The sequence below is a fragment of the Podarcis muralis genome, chromosome 13 (assembly GCF_964188315.1).
Source record: "Podarcis muralis chromosome 13, rPodMur119.hap1.1, whole genome shotgun sequence".
NCBI lineage: Eukaryota > Metazoa > Chordata > Lepidosauria > Squamata > Lacertidae > Podarcis > Podarcis muralis.
In genome coordinates this window covers 6277157-6302584 of record NC_135667.1, presented here as the reverse complement: position 1 = coordinate 6302584, position 25428 = coordinate 6277157, and the positions used below count along the sequence as shown (strand labels likewise).

General features: G+C 49.3%; 1 protein-coding gene across 1 annotated transcript; it reads left to right on the top strand.

Moving 5' to 3' along the window:
- The first annotated feature begins 554 nt into the window (after nucleotides 1–554).
- On the top strand, nucleotides 555–24915 carry REC8 (REC8 meiotic recombination protein). The gene is made up of 19 exons (XM_028703572.2): nucleotides 555–682; nucleotides 1630–1698; nucleotides 3350–3492; nucleotides 4425–4500; nucleotides 5227–5341; nucleotides 5590–5671; nucleotides 7342–7418; nucleotides 11117–11243; nucleotides 12488–12551; nucleotides 14711–14805; nucleotides 15197–15294; nucleotides 16866–17009; nucleotides 17907–17973; nucleotides 19157–19308; nucleotides 20915–20963; nucleotides 21419–21479; nucleotides 22096–22206; nucleotides 22697–22803; nucleotides 24630–24915. The coding sequence occupies exons 1-19, from the start codon at nucleotides 627–629 to the stop codon at nucleotides 24719–24721; spliced, it is 1785 nt and encodes a 594-aa protein (XP_028559405.2). The 5' UTR covers nucleotides 555–626; the 3' UTR covers nucleotides 24722–24915.
- The last annotated feature ends 513 nt before the right edge of the window (nucleotides 24916–25428 follow it).

Below are 25428 nucleotides of genomic sequence, written 5' to 3'. Positions count from 1 at the left end.
AATATTCTCAACTGTGTGATCAGTTGGGAATTTAACTATCCTCCCCCCACCCCCAACCCATACATTTTATACATTTGGTATGAACTTACTAATCGATTTCTAGAGAATTTTGAGATTACACCTCACAACTCACCATTTGAACGAATATTGCTGCTAAATGGCACATCCTCTAATAGATTAAAATCTTTTTGTCTGCATATTCTCTTCTTCATCTTTCTCTTGTCATCAAACTCACCATCATTAAACTCACCAGCAAACACAGCTCTCATTCCTGGCAGTTCGCTGCTTACCATCTCATCTCCCTTAATTAATCAGATTGGGGAATCAAACTGGCACGGCCGTTGGCTTTGTGATAAAATTGTCCCAAATTAGTTTTAGGAAAGAACAGGCCCCATCATAATCTTTTGCCTCCAGCGGTGAGTCACTGAATTTGTGAGGTCTGAAGAATCGACTGCATTTCTCAACGTTTTGCCGCTCACTTGGGCCATTAACAAATTGGGAAAGGGGGTCCTTTTACTCTTGAGATATACAACCGGGCGATAATTTGCAGAGGAAAAGCTCCCAAGAGATCAGGAGTATCTAGAAATCTCAGAACCTCAATACTAGAAAAGTGGAAACTCTCTGAAATGTTCTATTACCCAAACGTGTTGCAACGTCATACGGGATGTTTTGCTACGATCTGGTAAGGACTTTGCTCTGAGAGTGTGGCTGGGGGGCAGTGTAAGGTGCTGGCAGCTGCCTGCTTGCCCCCACCCCAATTGATTGAGGTTGAATCCTGACAAGACAGAAGTACTGTTTTGGGGGGACAGGAGGCGGGCAGGTGTGGAGGATTCCCTGGTTCTGAATGGGGTAACTGTGCCCCTGAAGGACCAGGTGCGCAGCCTGGGAGTCATTTTGGACTCACAGCTGTCCATGGAGGCGCAGGTCAATTCTGTATCCAGGGCAGCTGTCTACCAACTTCACCTGGTACGCAGGCTGAGACCCTACCTGCCTGCGGACTGTCTCGCCAGAGTGGTGCATGCTCTGGTTATCTCCCGCTTGGACTACTGCAATGCACTCTATGTGGGGCTACCTTTGAAGGTGACCCGGAAACTACAACTAATCCAGAATGCGGCAGCTAGACTGGTGACTAGGAGTGGCCGCAGAGACCACATAACACCGGTCTTGAAAGACCTACATTGGCTCCCAGTACGTTTCCGAGCACAATTCAAAGTGTTGGTGCTTACCTTTAAAGCCCTAAACGGCCTCAAAGGCCCAGTATACCTGAAGGAGCGTCTCCACCCCCTTCGTTCAGCCCGGACACTGAGGTCCAGTGCCGAGGGCCTTCTGGCAGTTCCCTCACTGCGAGAAGCCAAGTTACAGGGAACCAGGCAGAGGGCCTTCTTGGTAGTGGCGCCTTCCCTGTGGAAACCCTCCCACCAGATGTCAAAGAGAACAACAACTACCAGGCTTTTAGAAGACATCTGAAGGCAGCCCTGTTTCGGGAAGCTTTTAATGTTAGATGTATTATAGTATTTTAATATTCTTTTGGAAGCCGCCCGGAGTGGCTGGGGAAGCCCAGCCAGATGGGCGGGGTATAAATAATAAAATATTATTATTATTATTATGGTTCCTCCATCTCTTTCCCAGGTTGGCAGCAACTGGGGCAGCCAAACTCTTGAAGCGGGAGTACCTGAAAGTCAATGTCCCGAGAACCTGGTGAGTAGAGGCACAAATGAGGGATGGAAGACACAAGAACAACAACGACAAACTTTTATTTGTATCCCGCCCTCCCCGGCCGAGACTGGGCTCAGGGCGGCTAACATCAAATATATAACATTGGTATAAAATCAAACAATAATTAAATTACCTCCTAAAAACAAGTCAGGATCAAATTAAAATCTAATTTTATGCAGGATTAGGGTTGGGAACAGTGAAAATGCGTATATAAATTAGGACTGGTGAAAGGATGGTGGGTTGGCAGCCAGGTGCCTGCCTCTGGACAAACGTAAAAGGATTTGTTGTGCCTGTGCTATGGCCAAAAGACTGGTGTCTTTTGGCAGTGGAACGATAAACCTGTGGCAAACTTCTGCCAATACCTTGGTTCTCAAATGCCTTGGTACTCAAACAACTTGGAACACAAGCACTGCAAACCCAGAAGGAAGTGTTCTGGTCTGCAAACTCCGTTTTGAGTGCCACACTTCCGTTTTCAGTGTTACGCTGAGGTCTGTCTGTTTTTGCTATTTATTTTGCATTTTTGTTTTTGCATCTCTTTTTGTTCTTTTTTTGTGACTGTGTGGAGCCCGGTTCAGCTACTGATTGATTGATTGATTGATTGATTGATTGTATGACTGCAGCACATTGTTTCTTGCTTTCATTTTATGGATCAATGGTCTCGTTAGATTGGAAAACTCATGTTAAATTGCTTTTTTAGGGTTCCAAAGTCTGGAACGGATTAATCCGTTTTGCACTACTTTGTAAGGGAAAAGCGTGCCTTGGTTTTGGAATGCTTTGGTTTTGGAATGGGCTTCCGGAACGGATTAGGTTTGAGAACCAAGGTACCACTGTAGATTGAAAATACGGCAACACTCGCAGCTTATGAACGGGATGCTTACAGATGCAGGGGTTGTGCAAACAATGTTATTTGGAGCGTGTTTATAAAAAATATATAGTAGGTTATCAATATCCATATATGTATTAGGGTGATAATAACACTGATATACGAAATGGCACTTGCTCTGCATATACAGTGGTACCTCAGTTTACGAACTTAATCCGTTCCGGAAGTCCGTTCTTAAACCGAAACCCTTCTTAAACCGAGGCACACTTTCCCTAATGTGGCCTCCCGTCGCCGGTGCCCTTCCACCGTTCGGCTTCCGTTCTTAGACCGAGGTAAAGTTCGCAAACCGGGACACTACTTCCGGTTTTGCGGAGTTCATATACCAAATGCAGTGGTACCTCGGGTTAAGAACTTAATTCATTCCGGAGGTCCGTTCTTAACCTGAAACTGCTCTTAACCTGAGGTACCACTTTAGCTAATGGGGCCTCCCGCTGCCGCTGCGCGATTTCTGTTCTCATCCTGAAGCAAAGTTCTTAACCCGAGGTACTATTTCTGGGTTAGCAGAGTCTGTGACCTGAAGCGTCTGTAACCTGAGGTACCACTGTAGTTCGTAAATAGGGCTGTTCTTAAACCGAGGTACCACTGTATAGCGATATACTATATGAGGCATCCGCCTGGCTGCAGGGAGGAAAGGATGCTGGAGGAGGCAGGCCATTGGCCTGATCCTGCGGGCGTGCATTGCGTCCTGAGCCGAATGCAGACCAGGCGGGTGCTGTGCAGGTGACGCCTCTCATTTCCCTCCTGTTTCAGCGAGGAGATCATAGCCTTCATCCTCGTCCAGGTCCCGCCTCCCATGCCCGGGGCCCCCAAACCTCGCTTCTCGCTCTACCTCTCCGCTCAGCTGCAGTTTGGGGTCGTCCGCGTCTACACCCGTCAGTGCCAGTACCTTGTGGGTATGACCTTTCCCAAACCAACCCCCACCCCCCGTTCGTCCCTTTCTGCTGCTTCTTCCGAACCTTTTCCTCTCTTTTATATTTTCAAATGCATTCCGCAGAATCACAGAATTGTACAGTTGGAAGGGGGTCACCTGTTCCAACTCCCTTCAATCGTAGCTAAACCTATGACATACATACATAATTCCCTCCATAAAGGTAACGGGACCCCTGACCATTAGGTCCAGTCGTGGCCGACTCTGGGGTTGCAGCGCTCATCTCGCTTTACTGGCCGAGGGAGCCGGCGTACAGCTTCCGGGTCATGTGGCCAGCATGACTAAGCCGCTTCTGGCGAACCAGAGCAGCGCACGGAAACGCCGTTTACCTTCCCGCCGGAGCGGTACCTATTGATCTACTTGCACTTTGCCGTGCTTTCGAACTGCTAGGTTGGCAGGAGCAGGGACCGAGCAACGGGAGCTCACCCCGTCACGGGGATTCAAACCGCCGACCTTCTGATCGGCAAGTCCTAGGCTCAGTGGTTTAACCCACAGCGCTACCCGTGTCCCTAATTCCCTCCATACGCAGTCCATTTCCCCCCCAAGTCTACCAAAAGGTCAGGGGGACACACCCCAAACCCCTTAGCAACTGACATTACAACAGGCTTTCGATATGAAAGAAATGGCTGCGTGAGTGCGCTCGCTTTCCTCATCCCTCACCCTCCTCCTTACCTTCCGTGCCATCGCTTTTTTGGATTGCAGTCCTGAGGGGCAGGGTCTGCCTGTGTGCTACGTATAATATTGGCTTGTAAGTTGCTCTCGGAGCTTTCCTGGCTAAAAAGAAAGTAAGCCACAAAGGCTTTGAATGAACGAAATAAATGGCTTGGGGGGGGCGGAGAGGTGGTTCTCCCGAGTCTGGCTGACTCCCCTTCTGCCTCCCCACCCTGCCATTTTCAGAGGAAATCCAGCACATCTTGGAACACCTCAACCGGGCCCGACAGCAGATCCGCATTGACCTGACAGACCTGGAGCAGTGAGTGATTCGCATTCGCCACCCGGGGCGGGTTTAGGGGCGGCTGCGGAGTTTTCATATCTGCTTGGCCTTGGGACTCCTGAGTGATCCTTGGGTGAGCAGATCTCCGCCGAGACCACATAACACTGGTCTTGAAAGACCTACATTGGCTCCCAGTATTTTTCCGAGCACAATTCAAGGTGTTGACCTTTAAAGCCCTAAATGGCCTCGGCCCAGTATACCTGAAGGAGCATCTCCACTCCCATTTTTCTGCCCAGACTCTGAGGTCCAGCTCCGAGGCCCCTCTGGCGGTTCCCTCATTGCAAGAAGCAAAGCTACAGGGAACCAGGCAGAGGGCCTTCTTGGTAGTGGCGCCCTCCCTGTGGAACGTCCTCCCACCAGATGTCAAAGAGATAAACAACTACCTGACATTCAGAAGACATCTTAAGGCAGCCCTGTTCAGGGAAGTTTTTAATGTGTGACATTTTAGTGTATTTTTGCTCTTTATGGAAGCCGCCCAGAGTGGCTGGGGAAACCCAGCCAGATGGGTACAAATAAATTATTATTATTATTATTATTATTATTATTATTATTATTATTATTATTTGGATTGTTGGGGAGAAAACTACTGAGATACCAGTACATGAGGCATATAGGGAAAATATCAGAGTAGGTTGGGGCTTGGGCAGAGAAGTCCCTTACTTCTTAGTAAATCTAACCTTTTCTTTCTGCTTCTCCTAACCGCAGGCCAGGGTTGCTGCTCCCCAACCAGCTGGCCATCATGGAAATCCTAGAGGAAGCTCCCGATCCATTTTTCGGGATGATGGAGCCGGTGCTCCCCAGCCCTATGTCCATTCCCTATGTAAGACAGCCTCGCACCCTTTCCCCCCATCTCCCTGCTCTTGTCCTGCGGTGGGGAGGCTGCTGGTAGGGCGTAAGGCAGGGAGCCAGACAGTAGGTGGCGCCAGAGTCCTGGTTCTCTCTCCAGCCTCCTCTTCCCGGCTGAGGTCTGTGTCTCTCAGCTGTAGCTGGTGGCTCCCGGCTCCTAGGCAATGATGGACCAGAGAGAAGGGGGTCAGATTCCGCCTTTTCCCCCTCCGTCTTTCCCAGGTCCGATCCATTCTGGAAACAGCCACACCTGAAAGAAGCCCCCTGCAGCGCCTTCCTCCATCTCCCTGGGACCAGAGGCCAGGTGGGTCAGAAACTGGGAGCCCGGGAACCGCTGATAAATTTCATGCTTTCAGAACCCCGTCTTTCCAGGTGGAGAGTATGGCTTCTCTGTGGGGCAAAACCAGTGTTTGTGATTTGTTAAGAAAACACCGTATTTTTTGCTCTATAAGACTCACTTTTTCCCTCCTAAAAAGTAAGGGGAAATATGTGTGCATCTTATGGAGCGAATGCAGGCTGCGCAGCTATCCCAGGAGCCAGAACAGCAAGAGGGATTGCTGCTTTCACTGCGCAGCGATCCCTCTTGCTGTTCTGGCTCCTGAGATTCAGAATATTTTTTTTCTTGTTTCCTCCTCCAAGTCTATAAGTCTGGTGCGTCTTATAGAGCGAAAAATATGGTAGTTGCTGCCCTGGTTAGCCCACCTTGTACCTTCGAGATGGGTTGCTTGCTCCCTTCCTCAAAATGGCGTCTCTAAATTAGCCACCTTTCCCACATTTCAGGGGGTTGGGCTACATGACCTCTGGGTTGCTTCCAGCTCTCCGAATTCTATGCAATCCCCATTTTCTCTGTGGCCTCCAATTTCTCCTCTTCAGCCTCGTTCCCCAACCCTAACCCAAGGTGTTAAGTACGTGTAGCAGCAGATTATTTTATTTATTGCTTATTGATGTGTTTTTTAAAACAAAAATCTTTTTAAAGTGGTGCATTAAAAAGTAAAACTGCAAGTAGCACATCATTTGCTCACATTCTCACTCTTCCTTGGCAAACCACAATAAGGAAGCAAGCAAACGTAGATGTGTACTAGCATTAGGTATAAAACGAATCCTGAAAGTTATTTGGACCTCGAAGCAATGAGAGAAAAAGATGTTTCGTGCTCTGCTTTACTTTAAAAAAATAATAATACATTGGAACAGAACTCAGGCATTGTGATAGTTTTTTTGTATTTGTAAGATGTATTTGGTGCTCTCGTTTTACATTTTTATGTTGGGAACCTCTCTGTGATCTTTGGATGAAGGGCAGTGAAATATACTCAGAGTCGGGAGTGAATTTCATGCTCTTTATTCAGCTCATTGTGGAAGGAGGAATCAAAGTTTCCCCAAAGTATCTGCTTTATATACATTATTTACACAATGGGCTGCACCTGATTGGCTAATTCTGGAATTCTCCTGTAGGCCAATCAGGTTGTGGATTCACTTCCACCTGGAGCTGGATTGGGTGGCTCCTGCGGACCAATCATACTGCTGCATTGTTCTAGGACCAATCAGACTGCTGCATTCTGGATCCTATTGTTCTAGGACCAATCAGACTGCTGCATTTTGGATCCTATTGTTCTAGGACCAATCAGACTGGTGCATTCTGGATCCTATTCAACTTAGTACACAACAGGCAGTGTACAGTTCTAATAAATAATAAGAGTGCTGTGTCCTCGTTGCCTCTTTTCGATTGTAAGCTCCTTGAGGTCAGAGAACCGTCTCGGTTGCCTGTGCAGCTGGGTCAAGGGCAGCGGACACAAAACGGTGCCGTGACAGCTCAGAAGAATTGCTTCTGCGTTTTTATTGTTTGACACTTTTAAAAGGCGGGTTTCCACTATTGTCTTGTTTCTGCATTGCACTGCTTTGGCACCTTGCTTTTGGCCGAGAGGCAAGGCACGAATTAATTAAGGTACTAATTGCCTCCCGATTCTTTTTGCCCCGAAGGAGAGCGGCCCATCACAGTCTCCCCGGACACCATCACTCTCAAAGAGGCAGAACCCATCACCTTGTTGCAGATTGAAGTAGGTTTTTGTCTTTTGGGAGGTCAGGGGTGTTGAGCAGGAAGGTGGGAGTGGATATTTTTAAGGGCAGCGTTTTTGGTTCTGTAGAAATTCATCACCACCAGGCCTGGATTCAGATATCCAGCACCGAGGGCCTTCTGGCGGTTCCCTCACTGCGAGAAGCCAAGTTACAGGGAACCAGGCAGAGGGCCTTCTTGGTGGTGGCACCCGCCCTGTGGAACGCCCTCCCACCAGATGTCAAAGAGAACAACAACTACCACCAGACTTTTAGAAGACATCTGATGGCAGCCCTGTTTAGGGAAGCTTTTAATGTTTGATGTATTACAGTATTTTAATATTTTTTTGGGAAGCCGCCCAGAGAGGCTGGGGAAGCCTAGCCAGATGGGCGGGGTATAAATAATATATTATTAATATTATTATTATTATTATTACTACTATTATTATTATTATTATTATTGCCAGCTTAGCAATAACCTCAGAATGACCTGCCACAAATTTCCCATTTGTGCCATCCTTTATTTTTGTTATTTCTGACTGTCCTCTTGAATTCCGACCTGAACCCCATTGTTCACCGTTGGACAAATCTGTCCCAGGGATCTTTCCTAGAGGGGTTCAAATTTCTCTTTGAAAGAAGGAGTCTACACCACGATAAGCAGATTTATTGTTGGTCGACACAGTGCTGTAGGCAAAGACTCCCCCCCCCCCCGCCCCAGCTCCTGCTGGAAAGAGGGGATTTCACATTCCCGTTCACATCACAGATCATTTCTACCCTAAGACCGTTCAAATATCCCTCCTACAATTCCTATTGGTTAAGAAATTGTGGTTTACAGGCTTCCCGATCCACCCACATGTACCCCTAACAATAACACAAATCCCATGTCCATTCAGATTAGCAGTTTTTACAACAGGGATGTGTTTTATAATATTCATGAAGCATTTGAGCAAGAGTACTAGTTCTTAAAGGGACGCGGGTGGCGCTGTGGGTTAAACCACAGAGCCTAGGACTTGCCAATCAGAAGGTCGGCAGTTCGAATCCCCGCGACGGAGTGAGCTCCCGTTGCTCGGTCCCTGCTCCTGCCAACCTAGCAGTTCGAAAGCACGTCAAAGTGCAAGTAGATAAATAGGTACCGCTCCAGCGGGAAGGTAAACGGCAATTTCCGTGCGCTGCGCTGGTTCGCCAGATGCAGCTTAGTCCTGCTGGCCACATGTCCCGGAAGCTGTACGCCGGCTCCCTCGGCCAATAAAGCCAGATGAGCGCCGCAACCCCAGAGTCGTCCACGACTGGACCTAATGGTCAGGGGTCCCTTTACCCTTTACCTTTACTAGTTCTTAAACTATCACCTGCTATTTCTCCTTGTTATCCCGGGTCACCTCTAAACTATAAATCTATCTCTCTTTCAAGGCTAACAATCTACTTCTAACACATTCTTTACTTAATTGTAACATTAGCCAGGAAAAGAGCCTCTTAGGGAGTCAAGATTGTGAGTCCTAACATTTGGTTTGTCTGGGCATCTCAGTTTGCAAGACATGCAGATAAACAGTTCTGCAAAGGGGCCCTCCTTAGGGCTCCTTTGAACCTCTTTCTTCACAGAATCAGTCTTAAGGCAGGCATGGTCACCCTCACCACGCCTTCCCTAAGAATAAAACTCATTTTCATTCATTTATTCCACATTCACCAGATCCTGCAGGATCTGATTTTTTTCTGCAGGGCTGTAAGACAGAGTTGTTCCGCCTGGCCTTCGGCTTGGAATCAACTTGATCCCCTCCCCCTCCACCTCTTTCTTTTTTCCTTTCTCCTCCTATGACGGAACTCCTATTTGGGGACTTCCCTGGCTTTTTTCTGCCCCATGTAGGACCAGTCTGGAAAGTTAGCCTTGGTGAAGACTTGACGTTTTCATCCCCCCAAAAAAGTTTTTGATCTGAGTTCCCATTGAAATGAGGCAGTATTTTAATATTTTAATGTTTACCGTAATCTTGTATTTTAATCTTGTTTTTAAGTTGCATTTCAATCAATTTGTTTTTATATCGGGTGTTAGCCGCCCGCAGCCCGGTCTTGGCTGGGGAGGGCGGGGTATAAATAAAATTATTTATTATTATTATTATTATTATTATTATTATTATTATTATTATTATTATTATTATCCTGCTTTAAATTCAGTACTGAGCTGATAGTGCCAAGTTTGTGGGTTTGATCCCTGTGCAGGACAGGGGGCTGGACTAGATTAAACCTCCGTTCCCCTTCCAGTTCTACGATTCGGTGGTTCTGAATACGTAAAAACCCATCCTTCAAAACTTATTTCCTGAGCAGAAGAATACTCTGCCTGCCATTAACGATGGCTATCTCATCAGGTGCTGAGGTGCCCTTTTAAAACTTGTTTTTTGCCTGGCCGGGATGTGTAACTCTGATGAGGCCTCTCCCTTATCCATATGAATGGTAGCAGCCCAAAGGGTATGTCTCTAGAACAGTGTTTCCCAACCTTTTTTGGGCAAAGGCACACTTGTTTCATGAAAAAAATCTCGAGGCACACCACCATTAGAAAATGTTTAAAAAATTAACTCTGTGCCTATATTGACTACAGTGGTGCCTCGCAAGACGAAATTAATTCGTTCCGCAAGTTTTTTCTTCTTGCGAGTTTTTCGTCTTGCGATGCACGGTTTCCCATAGGAATGCATTGAAAATCAATTAATGCGTTCCTAGGGAAACCGCCTTCAGACCAGGTCCGGGGACAGTCTGTCCCCCGACCTCTTCTGAAGGCTGGCGGGGGGCGAAAGTCTTTGCTCCCCCCCCCTGCCTTCAAAAGCTGTCCGCCCAGGCTTCGCGGACCTCTCCGCAAGCAGCAAGCTGCCGCTGCTTGCGGAGAGTTGCCAGCATGCCGAAGCCTGGGCGCGCCGAGATCAGCGTGCCCAGGCTTCGCGGACCTCTCCGCAAGCAGCGGCAGCGCTGCCGCTGCTTGCGGAGAGATGCCGGCATGCCGAAGCCTGGGCGCGCTGAGATCAGCGCGCCCAGGCTTCGCGGACCTCTCCGCACGCAGCGGCAGCGCTGCCGCTGCTTGCGGACAGATGCCGGCATGCCGAAACCTGGGCGCGCCGAGATCAGCGCGCCCAGGCTTCGCGGACCTCTCCGCAAGCAGCGGCAGCGCTGCCGCTGCTTGCGGAGAGATGCCGGCATGCCGAAGCCTGGGCGCGCCGAGATCAGCGCGCCCAGGCTTCGCGGACCTCTCCGCAAGCAGCGGCAGCGCTGCCGCCCGGCATCGGGGCATGGTCCTATGTGGGCATGGCCTATGTGGGGCACGTTACAGTCCCGTGACGTCAGCGCCACGCAGGCAGCCAGGCAGGCAGACGGCGAGAGCCCCGTGCTGGGCGGCCTCTCCTCGCCGCCGCTGCCCCGCCTCTCGTCGCCCGACTCGCCCCGCCTCCCTCCCACGGCACACCAGGCAACGTCTCGCGGCACACTAGTGTGCCGCGGAACACCGGTTGGGAAACACTGCTCTAGAAACTAGCCGAAATTATATTCGCCGCTCCACCCACTTTCTCCCCAGGCCCCGCCCACTGCCACCATGTGGCCCCTGAAAGGTTGTCCGGCCCTCGATCAGTGTTCCCACACCCCTGGGTTAGAGGGCGGCAGATACACAGCAGAGGCCTTGAGTTTATATCCACGAGACCTGTGTCGCCGTCTTCCTTTTCCCCACCCTCCGCAGGGCGAGCGAGACCTGCCTGAAATCACAGTCCAGGAAATCGACATGCTGATGGATCAAGGGGAGTTTCTGGTGTCCGGGGAAGAGAAGCCTCGCCGGGTTTCCTCCAGAAAGAGGCGAGCAGAAGAAGGTGAGCAGACGAGGGAGAGGCCAGACTGATCTGATCTGCGTGTCTGTCCTCTTCCAAGGACAAAATGCATTATAATCTGCAAACAGGGAAGGCCAGAGACCTGTCTGTCCTTAGGGATCATCTCCTTCTCCTCTTCTAGTCGCCCCTTTCGCTCCCTGGGATCCATAGGGAGTTTGTAGCTCAGTGGCAGAGCCCACAATTTGCAGGCAGGAGGGTTCAGTCCCTGAGTTTAATTGTGGCTGGTGCCCATTGGTCAGAATGCAGGGAGGCCAACAGTAGCGGGAGCCAGAGAGCCAACTGGTTCTCATTTTTCGTCCCCATCGTCCTCCCTGCTGAGTTCTGCAAGGGGCAACTAAGTGACATGGACTGGTTGAACGAGGAGAAATGATAGGGGGTTGGGGAGGGAAGAAGGCTCAGAGCCCGGGGAATGGTGGTGGGACGACGATGAGTGGTCAGAAGGAGAAGGAGGTGAAGAGGCAACAGGACTTTGTGAGCGGGGAGAGTCTGTGACAGAGAGAAGTCCGGAATCAGAGGCAGAATCTGAAGAAGGAGAATGAGATGAGGTAGGCCAAGAGACAGGGTCAGATTTTGTGAGCAAAGAGACAACAGGGAGAATATTTAAGGTTACTGGAAGAGTCAAAATGTATTCAGGATTGTTCTCCTGTACTATTTCAGACATGGTTTATATACTTATGTACTGTATTTTTCGCAATATAAGACGCACCTGGTTTTTAGAGGAGGAAAACAAGAAAAAAAATATTCTGAATCAAATTGAAGAGGCTTTGCGTTGCTTTCGCTGAAGCCAGAACAGGAAGAGGGATCGCTGCGCAGTGAAAGCAGCAATCCCTCTTGCTGTTCTGGCTTCAGCGATAGCTGCACAGCCTGCATTCGCTCCATAAGAGCACACACATTTCCCCTTACTTTTTAGGAGGGAAAAAGTGAGTCTTATACAGCAAAAAATACGGTATGCGCTTGCCTTGTACATTTGTGAACGTTTATTTTATATATATATATAAAATTATATGAGAGGCCTTAGAATTCCTATAACACCTCCATAACCAAAGTTATGGGAGATAAATAGAAGAAGGCACTCATTGATTTTCCAGCTCTGTGTTTGGCACTGCCAGATCCCAGAGGACGCCCCCGGCTGTTACAGCCAGCCGATTTCCCCCTTTGCTTCCTCTCTCCCTCTTTGGACCCAACAGGCCTCTCATCCCCACTTTTGCCTCTCTCTCCTTTCCCAGAGTCTGCCGAGGGAGTCAGAGAACAAGAGCTGTTGGTCTCCGCTGGGCTGTCGCCTCCCACAAGGTAAAGTGAAATATACTCAGAGTCAAGAGTGGATTTCATGCTCTTTATTCAGCTCATAGTGGTTAGGAATGGAAGTTTCCCCAGGATGTCTGCTTTATATACATTGTTTACACAATGGGCCCCATGTGATTGGCTAATTCCAGGATTTACCTGTAGGCCAATCAGGTTGCTGATTCACTTCCACCTGGAGCTGGATTGGGTGCTCCTGTGGACCAATCAGACTGCTGCATTCTGAATCCTATTGTTCTAGGACCAATCAGACTGCTGCATTCTTAATCCTATTGTTCTAGGACCAATCAGACTGCTGCATTCTGGGTCCTATTGTTCTAGGACCAATCAGACTGCTGCATTTTGGATCCTATTGTTCTAGGACCAATCAGACTGCTGCATTTTGGATCCTATTGTTCTAGGACCAATCAGACTGCTGCATTTTGGATCCTGTTCAACTCAGTACATAACATAAAGAGAGGGGTTTTGGGCTTCTGGGTCTCAGGTTCTGAGCTTCATGTTTGTGTCGGGGTGAAGAAGATGGACTGGGGCAGGCAGGTGGGGCACAGAGGTCTGTTGGAGGCAGAGGTACACGACCCTTATTTTTTTGCTAGAGCATCAAACTCTAGACCATCATAAGACGGGGTGGAACAACTCCCATAGTGGGAGAAGATGCAACATTGTGGGGCTTTGGGTTTAGAAAAAAAGGGGCAGGGGAATTATAATTGTGCTCATTTGGTTATACAAACTTTACTATAATTATTTAGATCCGAAATCTGCCTTCAAGTTGGGCAAAACGGCAGAGTTGGAGAAGGGTGTTTAGCTTGTTACTTTACTCTTTTCAATAGGTAACTCAAAGCAAAAAATAAAATAAAAATTCAAGTGTGAAACTCCACAAAAGTAAACATTAAATAAAATTGGTTTGGAAGAAGGATCACTGAGCTTCCCCCACCCCAAGCCCCCGGAACAGCCTGATATCCGCAAGCCTAGGGAGCCACACTGGTCTCCCCAGGCTTGCGGAGAGGTGCGCGAAGCCCGGGGGCGCTCTTCAGCGCGCACCAGGCTTCGGGGTGCAGGCAGCTCTGCGCTACCCTCCGGAGCCCCGCGTGGCTTCGCGCCAGGATCCAGAGGGTGGCGCAGAGCTGCAAGAAGCCCTGGAGCGCAGGCAGCTCCGCGCCACCCTCCGCAGCCCCGCGCGGCTTCGCGCCTGGATCCAGAGGGTGGTGCAGAGCTGCAGGAAGCCCTGGAGCCCAGGCAGCTCCGCGCCACCCTCCGGAGCCTCCTACGGAGGGCGCCCCGTGCTCCGCGCTGCTGGCTGCCGCCCGCAAGCCGTGCACACCCGGGGGGAGTTCCCCCGGGCGCGCAAGGCTTGCGGACAGCTGTGTGAAGCGCGGGGCGTCCTCCGAAGGGCGCCCCGTGCTCCGCGCTGCAGGCTGCCGCCCGCAAGCCTTGCGCTCCTGGGGGGAGTTCCCCCGGGCGTGCAAGGCTTGCGGATAGCTTCCTGGAGCCTGGAGAGCGAGAGGTGTCGGTGCGCACCGACACCTCTCGCTCTCCAGGCTTCAGCGAAAGCCTGCATTCGCCCCATAAGACGCACACACATTTCCCCTTCATTTTTGGAGGGGGAAAAGTGCGTCTTATAGGGCGAAAAATACGGTAGTCTTTAAAAAAAAACTGCTGGAGCTGTTTGAGCAGAGGCAAAATTTGGAATGCAAGAAGGGTGTGTGCGTATGACAGGGAAGGGTTCCAAACTCCCAGCATCCCTGACCATTGGCCAAGTCATCTGTGGATAACAAGAGTTAGGATTCCACCATATTAGCAATATCCCCAGACTAGGAGAAGTTGTTGTCCTGCCTGCCTTAGCTCCATGCCCTGTGTCTCATTGAAATCTAGTTTGCAGTCTCCTTGGGGCAATGACCTCCCCACCCCCACCCCACAAACGCTTCTCCCTCTGTAATGTATCATAGACATCCCACATGACTATCGGTGACAATGAACACATCAGGGTCCTTTCTGTGGTGGCCCCTTGGATTCTAACAAAGGCCATTTCCCACAAGTCTTTGCAGTTTGTGGTGCCCAATCCAGTGTGTGAATTGTGCCATGAGGAGTTTAAAAAAACAATTTCCGCCACCGTCAACGAAAATGAAACTCTGGCCATATTTCTTGTTTCACAGAGTCGGGGAGGAGCCGCTTGCTGCGAGCGAAGCAGGAGAATCTCTGTTGACGGACAAGATCCAGCTCCCAGGAGAACCCCCTCTGCTGCCTTCGGGTTAGTGGGGCGCTGGGCACGGGAGGGAGCAGCGGGTGAAGGCTGGCCAAGAGCACAAGGACCCTGCTGGGCTAGACACAAAGGGGCGCTTACACGACACACAAGGCAAAAGGATCAGGGAGGGAAGAGGAAGAAGTCAAACTCAGGGACCAGTTCTAAGACCTTTGTTCTTAATAATGACCGGCTGGGGGCCGGAGGGGCCTGGCGTCTCAGCAAAGGGGAAGCAAGCGGCCCTGCCTCCCCTATCTCTCCTGCCAAGGCCACTTGAGGGAATGGGGGGTGGTCAATTGAGGGAGACGAGGCCAGAGAAATCTGCTGGTTATCTGGCACCCTCTTCCCTCCTCTCCCTGCCCTTCTCTCTAACCACCAACCCTTGCTGGTTCTGCTGCAGAGGCGACCCCCCTCCAAGAGGGAGCCAGGCTGCTGCCTTCTCCCCAACGGACCCCTCTCCGCCCCCAGCTGAAGCAGCGCTCCCCTCCGAGCCCCAAGGTAAGAGGAAGGGAGGCGAGGAAGGGGGGCCAGCCTTCCAACTGAGAACCGGGAGGGGGCCGGTACCCTCTGGCTCAGTGCAGAACGCCTCGGGTTCAAGCCCAGCATCTGAAACCCTATCATCATCATCATCATCATCATTTATTTATACCCCGCCCATCTGGCTGAGTTTCCCCAGCCACTCTGGGCAGCTCCAAATCAAGTGTTAAAAGCAATATTTAAATATTAAAAACGTCCCTGAACAGGGCTGCCTTCAGATGTCTATTAAAGATAAGATAGCTGCTTATTTCCTTTACATCTGAAGGGCGGGTGCCACCACCGAGAAGGCCCTCTGCCTGATTCCCTGTAACCTGACTTCTCACAGGGAGGGAACCGCCAGAAGGCCCTCGGTGCTGGACCTCAGTGTCCGGGCTGAACGATGGGGGTGGAGACGCTCCTTCAGGTATACTGGGCTGAGGCCGTTTAGGGCTTTCAAGGTCAGCACCAACACTTTGAATTGTGCTCGGAAACGTACTGGGAGCCAATGCGGATCTCTCAGGACTGGTGTTATGTGGTCCCGGCGGCTGCTCCTAGTCACCAGTGTAGCTGCCGCATTCTGGATTAATTTGTCAGTATGGACTGTACTGATCTAGGTGGACCAAGAAATCTGACTCACTATAAGCCAGCTTCCCCCACCTTCCCAATAGGTTCGTTGAAATATACTCAGAGTCGCAAAGTGATTTCATGCTCTTTATTCAGCTCATAGTGGTGAGGAGGAATGAATGAATGTCCCCTCAAAGTATCTGCTTCATATACATTATTTACACAATGGGCTGCACATGATTGGCTAATTCCGGAATTCTACTGTAAGCCAATCAGGTTGTGGATTCACTTCTATCTGGAGCATGATTGGGTAGTTCCTGCCAGTGGCGTAGCGTGGGTTGTCAGCACCCGGGGCAAGGCAAGTAATTTGCGCCCCCTAACCCATGGATTTGCGCCCCCTAACCTGTGGATTTGCCCTAACCCCAGATGTTGCGCCCGGTGCGGCCGGCACCCCCTGCACCCCCCACGCTACGCCACTGGTTCCTGCCAACCAATCATACTGTTGCATTGTTCTAGGACCAATCAGACTGCTGCATTCTGAATCCTATTGTTCTAGGACCAATCAGACTGCTGCATTCTGAATCCTATTGTTCCAGGACCAATCAGACTGCTGCCTTTTGGATCCTATTGTTCTAGGACCAATCAGACTGCTGCCTTTTGGATCCTATTGTTCTAGGACCAATCAGACTGCTGCCTTTTGGATCCTATTCAACTCATTACATAACATTCGTAATTTAGACAAAGGCTGCGGCTCACTGGCAGAGCGTCTCCCTCACTTTCAGGGAGGTTCTGGGTTCAAATCTCAGTCTTTCCAAGTTGGGCTGGGGAAAGGCTTCCTGCGCAGAGCCCCGGAGAGATGCTGCCAGCCAGTGTCTGCAACGCTGAGCCAAGTGGTCTGAGTCGGTCCAAGCGGCAGCCGCTCGAGAGCCTGGGGAGTTTAGGAACGAGCCGCGGCAGAACATCCGGAAATTTCTCTTGTGCTTCCCCAGCTCCAGCTGGCCGCGTACGAGCCATCCTTCCTGCAGCCCGGCAGGCGGCGGAGGCAGCTGCGCTTCCTGGATCCGGTGACCCAGATTTCCCGGGAAGATTTCCAGAAGCAGATCTTGGATCCGCAGGGACAGTGCCAGGCCCTGGTAGGTGTTGGAATTGGTGAACGTTGGGGTGCCCACCAAGCTCCGATTTGTTATGTTTTTATTAATTTTTTAACATATTAATTCCAACATTCATACAACATAACTTCTCTTTTTCATATAAAAGGTCCCTTCCAGCTCTACAGCTCTGTGATTCTAGGCTGCCTTTTTTTTAAAAAAAAACCAGGTTTCTAGCCCTCAAGACTACAAAGACAGGCTTGCGAGTGTTAAGTCCCCGGGAAAAGTGTGGGGCTGAGAGGGGGAGGCTTGCAGTGGGCAGGAGGGCAGGTTGCAGTGCCCCACAGAGCCCTTTGCCCCTCCCTACAATAAGCAGGGGGAAAGCAAGTTATGGAAAGCGAGGCTATGTATGCAAACTGGAGGCTTGGTGCAATAATAATAATAATAATAATAATAATAATAATAATAATAATAATAATAATAATAATAATGGACAAGGCAGTTGAAATTGGACTGTTCAAAATTTCAGCTTTGTGAATGGACTGCAATACGCCTGGCAGTTCCAACCCCGATAAGTTGGAATCTTTGTGGGCATTCCATGACATCACAGCAACCTTTTTTTTCCCCTTTCAATTTTTTATTAGTTTTTATTAGTTTTAACATAGCCATTTCAAACATTAAAATACAAGGTTCTTTTGAACCTTCGGACCTCCTTCGCTCCCTCCATGGGTTTAAGATCAAATTTGCTGCACCTTTTACCATTATCCATCTGTTATATAACCGTAATGATAATCAATAATTCCGCATCACAGCAGTCCTGGCCAATCAGTGCTGGGCGGTGGGCGGGGCTTCACTGTTGCCAGGATACAAAGCAGCACTTGACTTTGGCAGGTCACTCCTAATTGACGCCTGCCATCCCATTTCCTGCTTTCCTTTTCTCAGGAGACTCTGCTGCTGCCTCCGAAGAGGTTGAAGACTGCGGAGGAGCTCTTGGGAGCGCCAACTTACGGTGAGGACCCCTCTCTGCCCCCATATCCCCCTCCCCAGAGGATCTGACCCAGGTGCGTTGATGCTTCCTCACCTCCTGGCTCAAAGGACAAAGCAGATTTTAACCCCGAAAGGTGAAAAACAGCGTGAAGAGGCTGGATAATTTTTTTATCCCTTGCCCTTTTTCGATAACAGATACCAGGACATGCCCCCTATACAGTGGTACCTTGGTTCTCAAACTTAACCCGTTCCGGAAGTCCATTCCCAAACCAAAGCGTTCCAGAACCAAGGCTCGCCTTCCCATAGAAAGTACAGTGGTACCTCACGTTACATACGCTTCATGTTACATACACTTCAGGTTACAGATTCCGCTAACCCAGAAATATTACCTCGGGTTAAGAACTTTGCTTCAGGATGAGAACAGAAATTGTGCTCCGGTGGTGCAGCGGCAGCAGGAGGCCCCTATTAGCTAAAGTGTTGCTTCAGGTTAAGAACAGTTTCAGGTTAAGAACGGACCTCCGGAATGAATTAAGTACTTAACCCGAGGTACCACTGTAATGCAAACTGGATCGATCCATTCCAGACTTTTAAAAACAACCCCCAAAACAGCAATTTAAACTTGAATTTTACTATCTAACGAGACCATTGGCCCATAAAATGAACACAATAAACAATGTACTGCAGTCACACAATCAATCAATCAGTAGCTGAACTGGGTTCCACGCAGTCACGAAAAGAGCCACAAAAACAAAAAGGCAAAACAAATAGCAAAAATAGACAGGCTCCAACGTAACACTCAAAACGGAGCACGTTTGGCTTCCGAGAAAAGTTTGCAAACCGGAACACTTACTTCTGGGTTTGCAGTGTTTGGGTTCCAAGTTGTCTGAGTGCCAAGGCGTTTTTGAGAACCAAGGGACCACTGTACTTCTTGTCATCCCTGACCCATTGGCCAGGCTGTGTGGGGGCTGTGTGCAATGGCTTCTGGGAGCCCCCCACCCCACCCACCCCGGCCAAGGCTTTGCCTGCTGTTTGCAGAAACTGGGAAAGGCTTTTCCGCTGCCACCGACCTGTTTATCTCTGCATAAGAACACGAGACGGGCCCCTGCTTTCAGGCAGGATAGAGACCCCTGCTTAGTACCTCCCTTTCCACACACCCCCTCCCAAATTTTAACTGCTCCCTTCGCTCCCTCGTTTCCTGGTCCTAGGATGGATGCACCCCACCCTCCAGGGCCTCTGGGCCCGCTGCGCCAACCGCCAGCGCGTGGACTACGCCAGGAAGCAAGCAGCAGAGGAAACGCGGAGGAGGAGGGAGGATGAGGAAGAAGTGCAGAAGGCCGAGGTTCCCAGTGAACTGGAGGTAAGGGTCTGGGGCTGCTGGAAACCCACGGGGCGTTTGATGGCGGTTGCAAAACATTAAGACTCCCGACCAGAGATGAATGGCAGGTCAAGTTGAAGGATCATGCCGAAATGGCAAAAATGGCCGGAAGAATCAGAAATCAGGATGACCAACGTTTTAATAAGGAATGGGGACAATTTATAATTTATCTCAGAAACCAATATAGACAGTTAAAATCAGGGGTCAGCATACTTTTTCAGCAGGGGGCCGGTCCACTGTCTTTCAGACCTTGTAGGGGGCTGGACTATATATTTGGGGGGGGGGGAATGAACGAATTCCTATGCCCCACAAATAACCCAGAGATGCATTTTAAATAAAAGGACACATTCTACTCATGTAAAAACACGCTGATTCCTAGACCATTTGTGGGCCGGATTGAGAAGGCGATTGGGCCGCATCTGGCCCCCAGGCCTTAGTTTGCCTACCCATGGTTAAAATCGTTAGTAGGATTGGAGTAACACTTGTCGTTTAATGGTGAATTTTGGATATAATGGAGAAAGATAAAAGATTTGGATTATTAAAAAAGATTAAAAAACTTAAATGACTCACAATAGGACCCACAAAGGGGAGGAGAGAAATCCAGGAGGTTCTTTGGAATCTTCTTTTTACGATGTATGTTGTAAAATTTAAATTTGAAAAACCAAATAAATAAACTTCTGTGGTCTGCCGCCCTCTTGGTTCCATAAGCTCATCCCCAGTTGCACCCTATAAAAAGCTTTATTCAGAATAGTGTTATAAGAATTCTAAGGTGTCGTAAATAAAAGGAATGTTCTTAAGTGCATGAGATAGACACACATGCATAATAAGAACATGGACCACATGTTTTAAATAGTAAAGGTAAAGGGACCCCTGACCATTAGGTCCAGTCATGACCGACTCTGGGGTTGCGGCGCTCATCTGGCTTTACTGGCCGAGGGAGCTGGCGTACAGCTTCCGGGTCATGTGGCCAGCATGACTAAGCCGCTTCTGGCGAACCAGAGCAGCGCACAGAAACGCCGTTTCCCTTCCCGCCGGAGCGGTACCTATTTATCTACTTGCACTTTTGACGTGCTTTCGAACTGCTAGGTTGGCAGGAGCAGGGACCGAGCAACAGGAGCTCACCCTGTCGCGGGGATTCAAACCGCTGACCTTCTGATTGGCAAGTCCTAGGCTCTGTGGTTTAACCCACAGTGCCACCCGCGTCCCTCTGTTTTAAATAGTGCAGGAGAGCAAACCTTAATGACTCCAAATATTTGTCTGCAGAAGGAAATGCCGTATTTTTTGCTGTATAAGACTCACTTTTTCCCTCCTAAAAAGTAAGGGGAAATGTGTGTGCGTCTTATGGAGCCAATGCAGGCTGCGCAGCTATCCCAGAAGCCAGAAGAGCAAGAGGGATCGCTGCTTTCACTGCGCAGCGATCCCTCTTGTTGTTCTGGCTTCTGAGATTCAGAATATTTTTTTCTTGTTTTCCTCCTCCAAAAACTAGGTGCGTCTTGTGGTCTGGTGCGTCTTATAGAGCGAAAAATACGGTATGTTGGGGAGACCTCTGCCTCCCAGGGGCTCAGCTCCAATTTCCCCTCTTTTGCAGGAGCTTCGAGCAGCTGAGGAGCCAAGCATCCCACCTGTCGGCTCATCAGGTGAGCAGGCGAGCAAAGACAGGTGCTTCCGCTCTCCTCCAGCTTTGAAGGCAGAGGCAAAAAGGCGAGAAAAACAACCACGAGATTGTAGAGTTGGAAGGGGCACAAGGGTCATCTAGCCCAACCCCCTGCGAAGCAGGGCTCCGACGGTGTCAAACTGGACATGACGGCCAGGTGCCCCAGTGCAGGGTGCGAATTCTGCTCTCCCCAGTCATCAGACGGATCACTTGAACAGAGATGGAGTGGATCAGCTGCCGGATCCCATCAGCTTTTCTAAGCTTCTGGGCAGAGCGGTCTGAATAAACCTGCTTTCAGCAGGCGCCAAAAAGGCTGCAACAGGGATGTCAATAGGCAGGGAGTTCCAAAGGTTCCGCCACACTCAAAGGCTGGCTCCTTGCAAAGGCGAAACAGGTATTACGTGGCTGCCGGTTATCTCTTTCCGTTTCCCCTTGCAGAGATTTCCCTCGAGACGACTGAAGAAGAATCTCGGCCGAGTTTTGTGGTAGCAGAGGAGAGGTGAGAGGCCTGGTTGTCCTTCTTCCCCAAAAAAGTTTTTGATTGAGTTTCCACTGGAATGAGGCTGCATTTTAATGTTTTAATGTTGTATTTTTTTTTTTTACAATAATATTTAGTATTTTCCATACATAAACATAACAAAAAAGAAAAAGTTGACAATAATAAAGGAAAAAGAATGAAACAGAAAAAGAGAAAAAGAAAAAAGAATATAAAACATACAATACAACAAATCATCACTTGACTAACACTTAATTAATTAAGATCCATCTTCATAAGCATATTATTTGGCTTCCTCATACCTCTTCCATCTGAATTTCTTAGTAATTATATATATATAGCAGTTTCCAATATCATTACTTCATAAACCATTTAATGTTGTATTTTAATTTTGTTTTTAAGCTGTATTTCAATCGTTTTATATTTGGTGTTAGCTTCCCCTTAGCCCGGTCTTGGCTGGGGAGGGCGGGGTATAAATTATTATTATTATTATTATTATTATTATTATTATTATTATTATTATTATTATTATTCGCTTTCCTTCCCTGGGCAAGTCTCTGCCTCCGTGGGGAAGGGGCGACCCTCTTCTCTTCCACTCCCCGCTTTCCTCTTCCCACAGGGTCCTCCTGGAACCGGAGGAAGCAGCGCTGCCCATCGTTCCTGAGCTCCCGGAAATAAGTTTTGAGCTGCCTTTGGATAAGAACATGATCACGGTGGACTACGTGCGAAGGTGAGGCCTCAGAAGTTGTTTCCTTCCTCTTTGCCAAGCAAAAAAAGGTAAAGGGACCCCTGACCATTAAGTCCAGTCGCGGACGACTCTGGGGTTGCAGCGCTCATCTCGCTTTATTATTCCGGGTCATGTGGCCAGCATGACTAAGCCGCTTCTGGCAAACCAGAGCAGTGCATGGAAACACCATTTCCCTTCCTGCTGGAGCGGTACCTATTTATCTACTTGCACTTTGACATGCTTTCGAACTGCTAGGTTGGCAGGAGCTGGGACCAAGCAACGGGAGCTCACCCCGTCACGGGGATTTGAACCGTCAATAGGTTGCTGTTATTTTCTCTTTGACACTAGAGGATTAGGGTTGACAGCTGAAAATGCAGGGAGATGCCTGTGTGTGGTATGTCTGTCAGTGAATGGTTTGGTAATGTCCAGCTCCCATTTCCCTGGTAAGAGAAGGGACACCCGATGGTCATGCTTCCTGTTTCCAATTTTGCAGGTTGATCGCTGCCAAACTAGAACAGGCCGGAGTCACAGAATTTGACCAGCTCTTGCCCCGGGCAGCTTCACGGGGTGTCGCCAGCCGGTTTTTCTTCACATGTTTGGGTAGGTAATAAGAATTCAATGTGTGTGTACAAGAGATGTGGCTGTCCTTTTTAAACACAACTTTTTCTGGAGCGGGGAGGGCAAAGCCAAACACCAAAAAGGGAGTTGGGGGGGGAAGGCCAGTTTCTCAGATGAAGAGTGTCTGGATTTTTTGCTGTGTATCTTGGGTTTTCTTGCACCATAACATTTAAAGCCAGAATCATGCCACTTTAAAGCATCACGGCTTATCCCAGAGAATCCTGTGAACTGCAGTTTGTTAAGGGTGCAGAGATTTACTGTATTTTTCACTCTATAAGACGCACCAGACCACAAGACGCACCTAGTTTTTGGAGGAGGAAAACAAGGGGGGGATTCTGAATCTCAGAAGCCAGAAGAACAAGAGGGATCGCTGCGCAGAGAAAGCAACAATCCCTCTTGCTGTTCTGGCTTCTGGGATAGCTGCGCAGCCTGCATTCGCTCCATAAGACGCACACACATTTCCCCTTACTTTTTAGGAGGGAAAAAGTGAGTCTTAAAGAGCAAAAAATACGGTATTAAAAGACTCCTATTCCCCTCAGAGAGCTGCAGTTCCCAAAGTTCCCTGGGGAAAATAAAGGATTGACTTTTAAAACCACTATGGGTGGCAAACAGGTTGCCTAACAACTCTCAGCCAACACTGGGCTTGCAAGTTTCTGCAAGAGGGTCGAGAGCAGAGTCGCTTCCTTTGGCAGAAGCGCTTTCTCTACTCCCAGCCCCCAACCTTATATATTTTCAAACTGGTGTGATGGTCCTGTCCTTGCAGGCATTTGGGTCTTAACTAGGGTGGGGGGTAGAGTCATGTCATATCGAGCCTTTATTGGGTGTTCATCTTTTAGCTGAGTGAGGTAGGATTCGCCCCTTCCTATTGTATTAAAGGTAAAGGGACCCCTGACCATTAGGTCCAGTTGTGACCGACTCTGGGGTTGCGGCACTTATCTCGCTTTATTGGCCAAGGGATCCGGCGTACAGCTTCTGGGTCATGTGGCCAGCAGGACTAAGCCGCTTCTGGCGAACCAGAGCAGCGCATGGAAACGCCGTTTACCTTCCCGCTGGAGCGGTACCTATTTATCTACTTGCACTTTGACGTGCTTTCGAACTGCTAGGTTGGCAGGAGCAGGGACTGAGCAACGGGAGCTCACCCCGTCGCGGGGATTCGAACCGCTGACCTTCTGATCGGCAAGCCCTAGGCTCTGTGGTTTAACCCACAGCGCCACCCGCGTCCCCTCTTACTGTATTACTTCTAAGTAAATACAGTGGTACCTCTGGTTGCAAATGGGATCCGTTCCGGAGGCCCGTTCACAACCTGAAAAGAACACAACCCGCATCTGCGTGGGTTGCAATTCGCCGCTTCTGTGCATGACATCATTTTGTGTGTCTGCGCATGCGGCGAGACCCGGAAGTAACCCTTTCCGGTACTTCCGGGTGGCCGTGGGACGCAACCTGAAAATCCGCAACCTGAAACAAACGTAACATGAGGTATGACTGTAATGTTCTTTTTGTATCTTCGATTGCCTTGGGAAATTTTGCGCTTAAGCGATGGAACGGAGGCGAAAATAAATTTATGAACCAACGGCTGGAGGCAGCGGTGCTTCTGCATATGTTTCTGGAAAATGCAGGAGGGGAAGGGAGTATGCGCTCTTGTGGCCAGATCCTGCTGGTGGATTTCACCCAGGCCTGTTTGGCCACTGTTACGCTTAATGGGCCATTGGGCCTGATCCAGCAAGGCTCCTTTTACGTTCATACGCAATAAAGAATAATGAGTTACTGCTCGACACCCACTTCTTTTCTTTTCCTCCGCTCCTCCCCAGTGCTGGCTGCAGCCCAGTTTGTACACCTGGAGCAAGCAGAACCGTACGGACGGATTGTCATTACACCTGGAGCCCGTTTCCACCAAGGCTAGCGAGACCCTGTCGTTCCTGCTACGGATCTTGCCCTGTGGAGGGTGCTGTTGGTGTCCCAACGTGGGGGAACACACCTCTAGAAGTTGGAGAACTGCATCCTTTGTCAAACAGTTGTACAGTTTTTTTAACGCCCCGGTTGCCAAAACCCTCGTTTTCCAATTGAATAAAGCCATTGTGTTTTGGTTTTTTTTAACAGCATTTAACGTGAAAATCATTCTCGATTTAAGTCAGCGGTAAGAGCGCAAAGTGTCACATGCTGGCCTCGGGTTCAATCTTGGTGTCTCCAGGTAATTGGTGGGGGAGAGACCCCACTCTGCCTGAAAATCCTGGAGAGCTGAATGAACTGGATGGATGGATGGATTGCTCAGTGGGTAGAGCACGAGGCTCCTAAATCTCAGGGTTGTGCAAAAACAACTACCAGACTTTTAGAAGACATCTGAAGGCAGCCCTGTTTAGGGAAGCTTTTAATGTTTCATAGACTATTGTATTTTAATATTCTGTTGGAAGCCGCCCAGGGTGGCTGGGAAAACCCAGTCAGATGGGTGTGGTATAAATATTATTATTATTATTATTATTATTAGGCAGAAATTTCCTGCATTGCAGGGCACAGGATCCCTCCCAACTCTGCAATTCTATGATCCCAGTCGTATGAAGTTTCCTAAATCCAGGACGTTGCAATAACTTAAGTTGGCAAACGCCCCCCCCC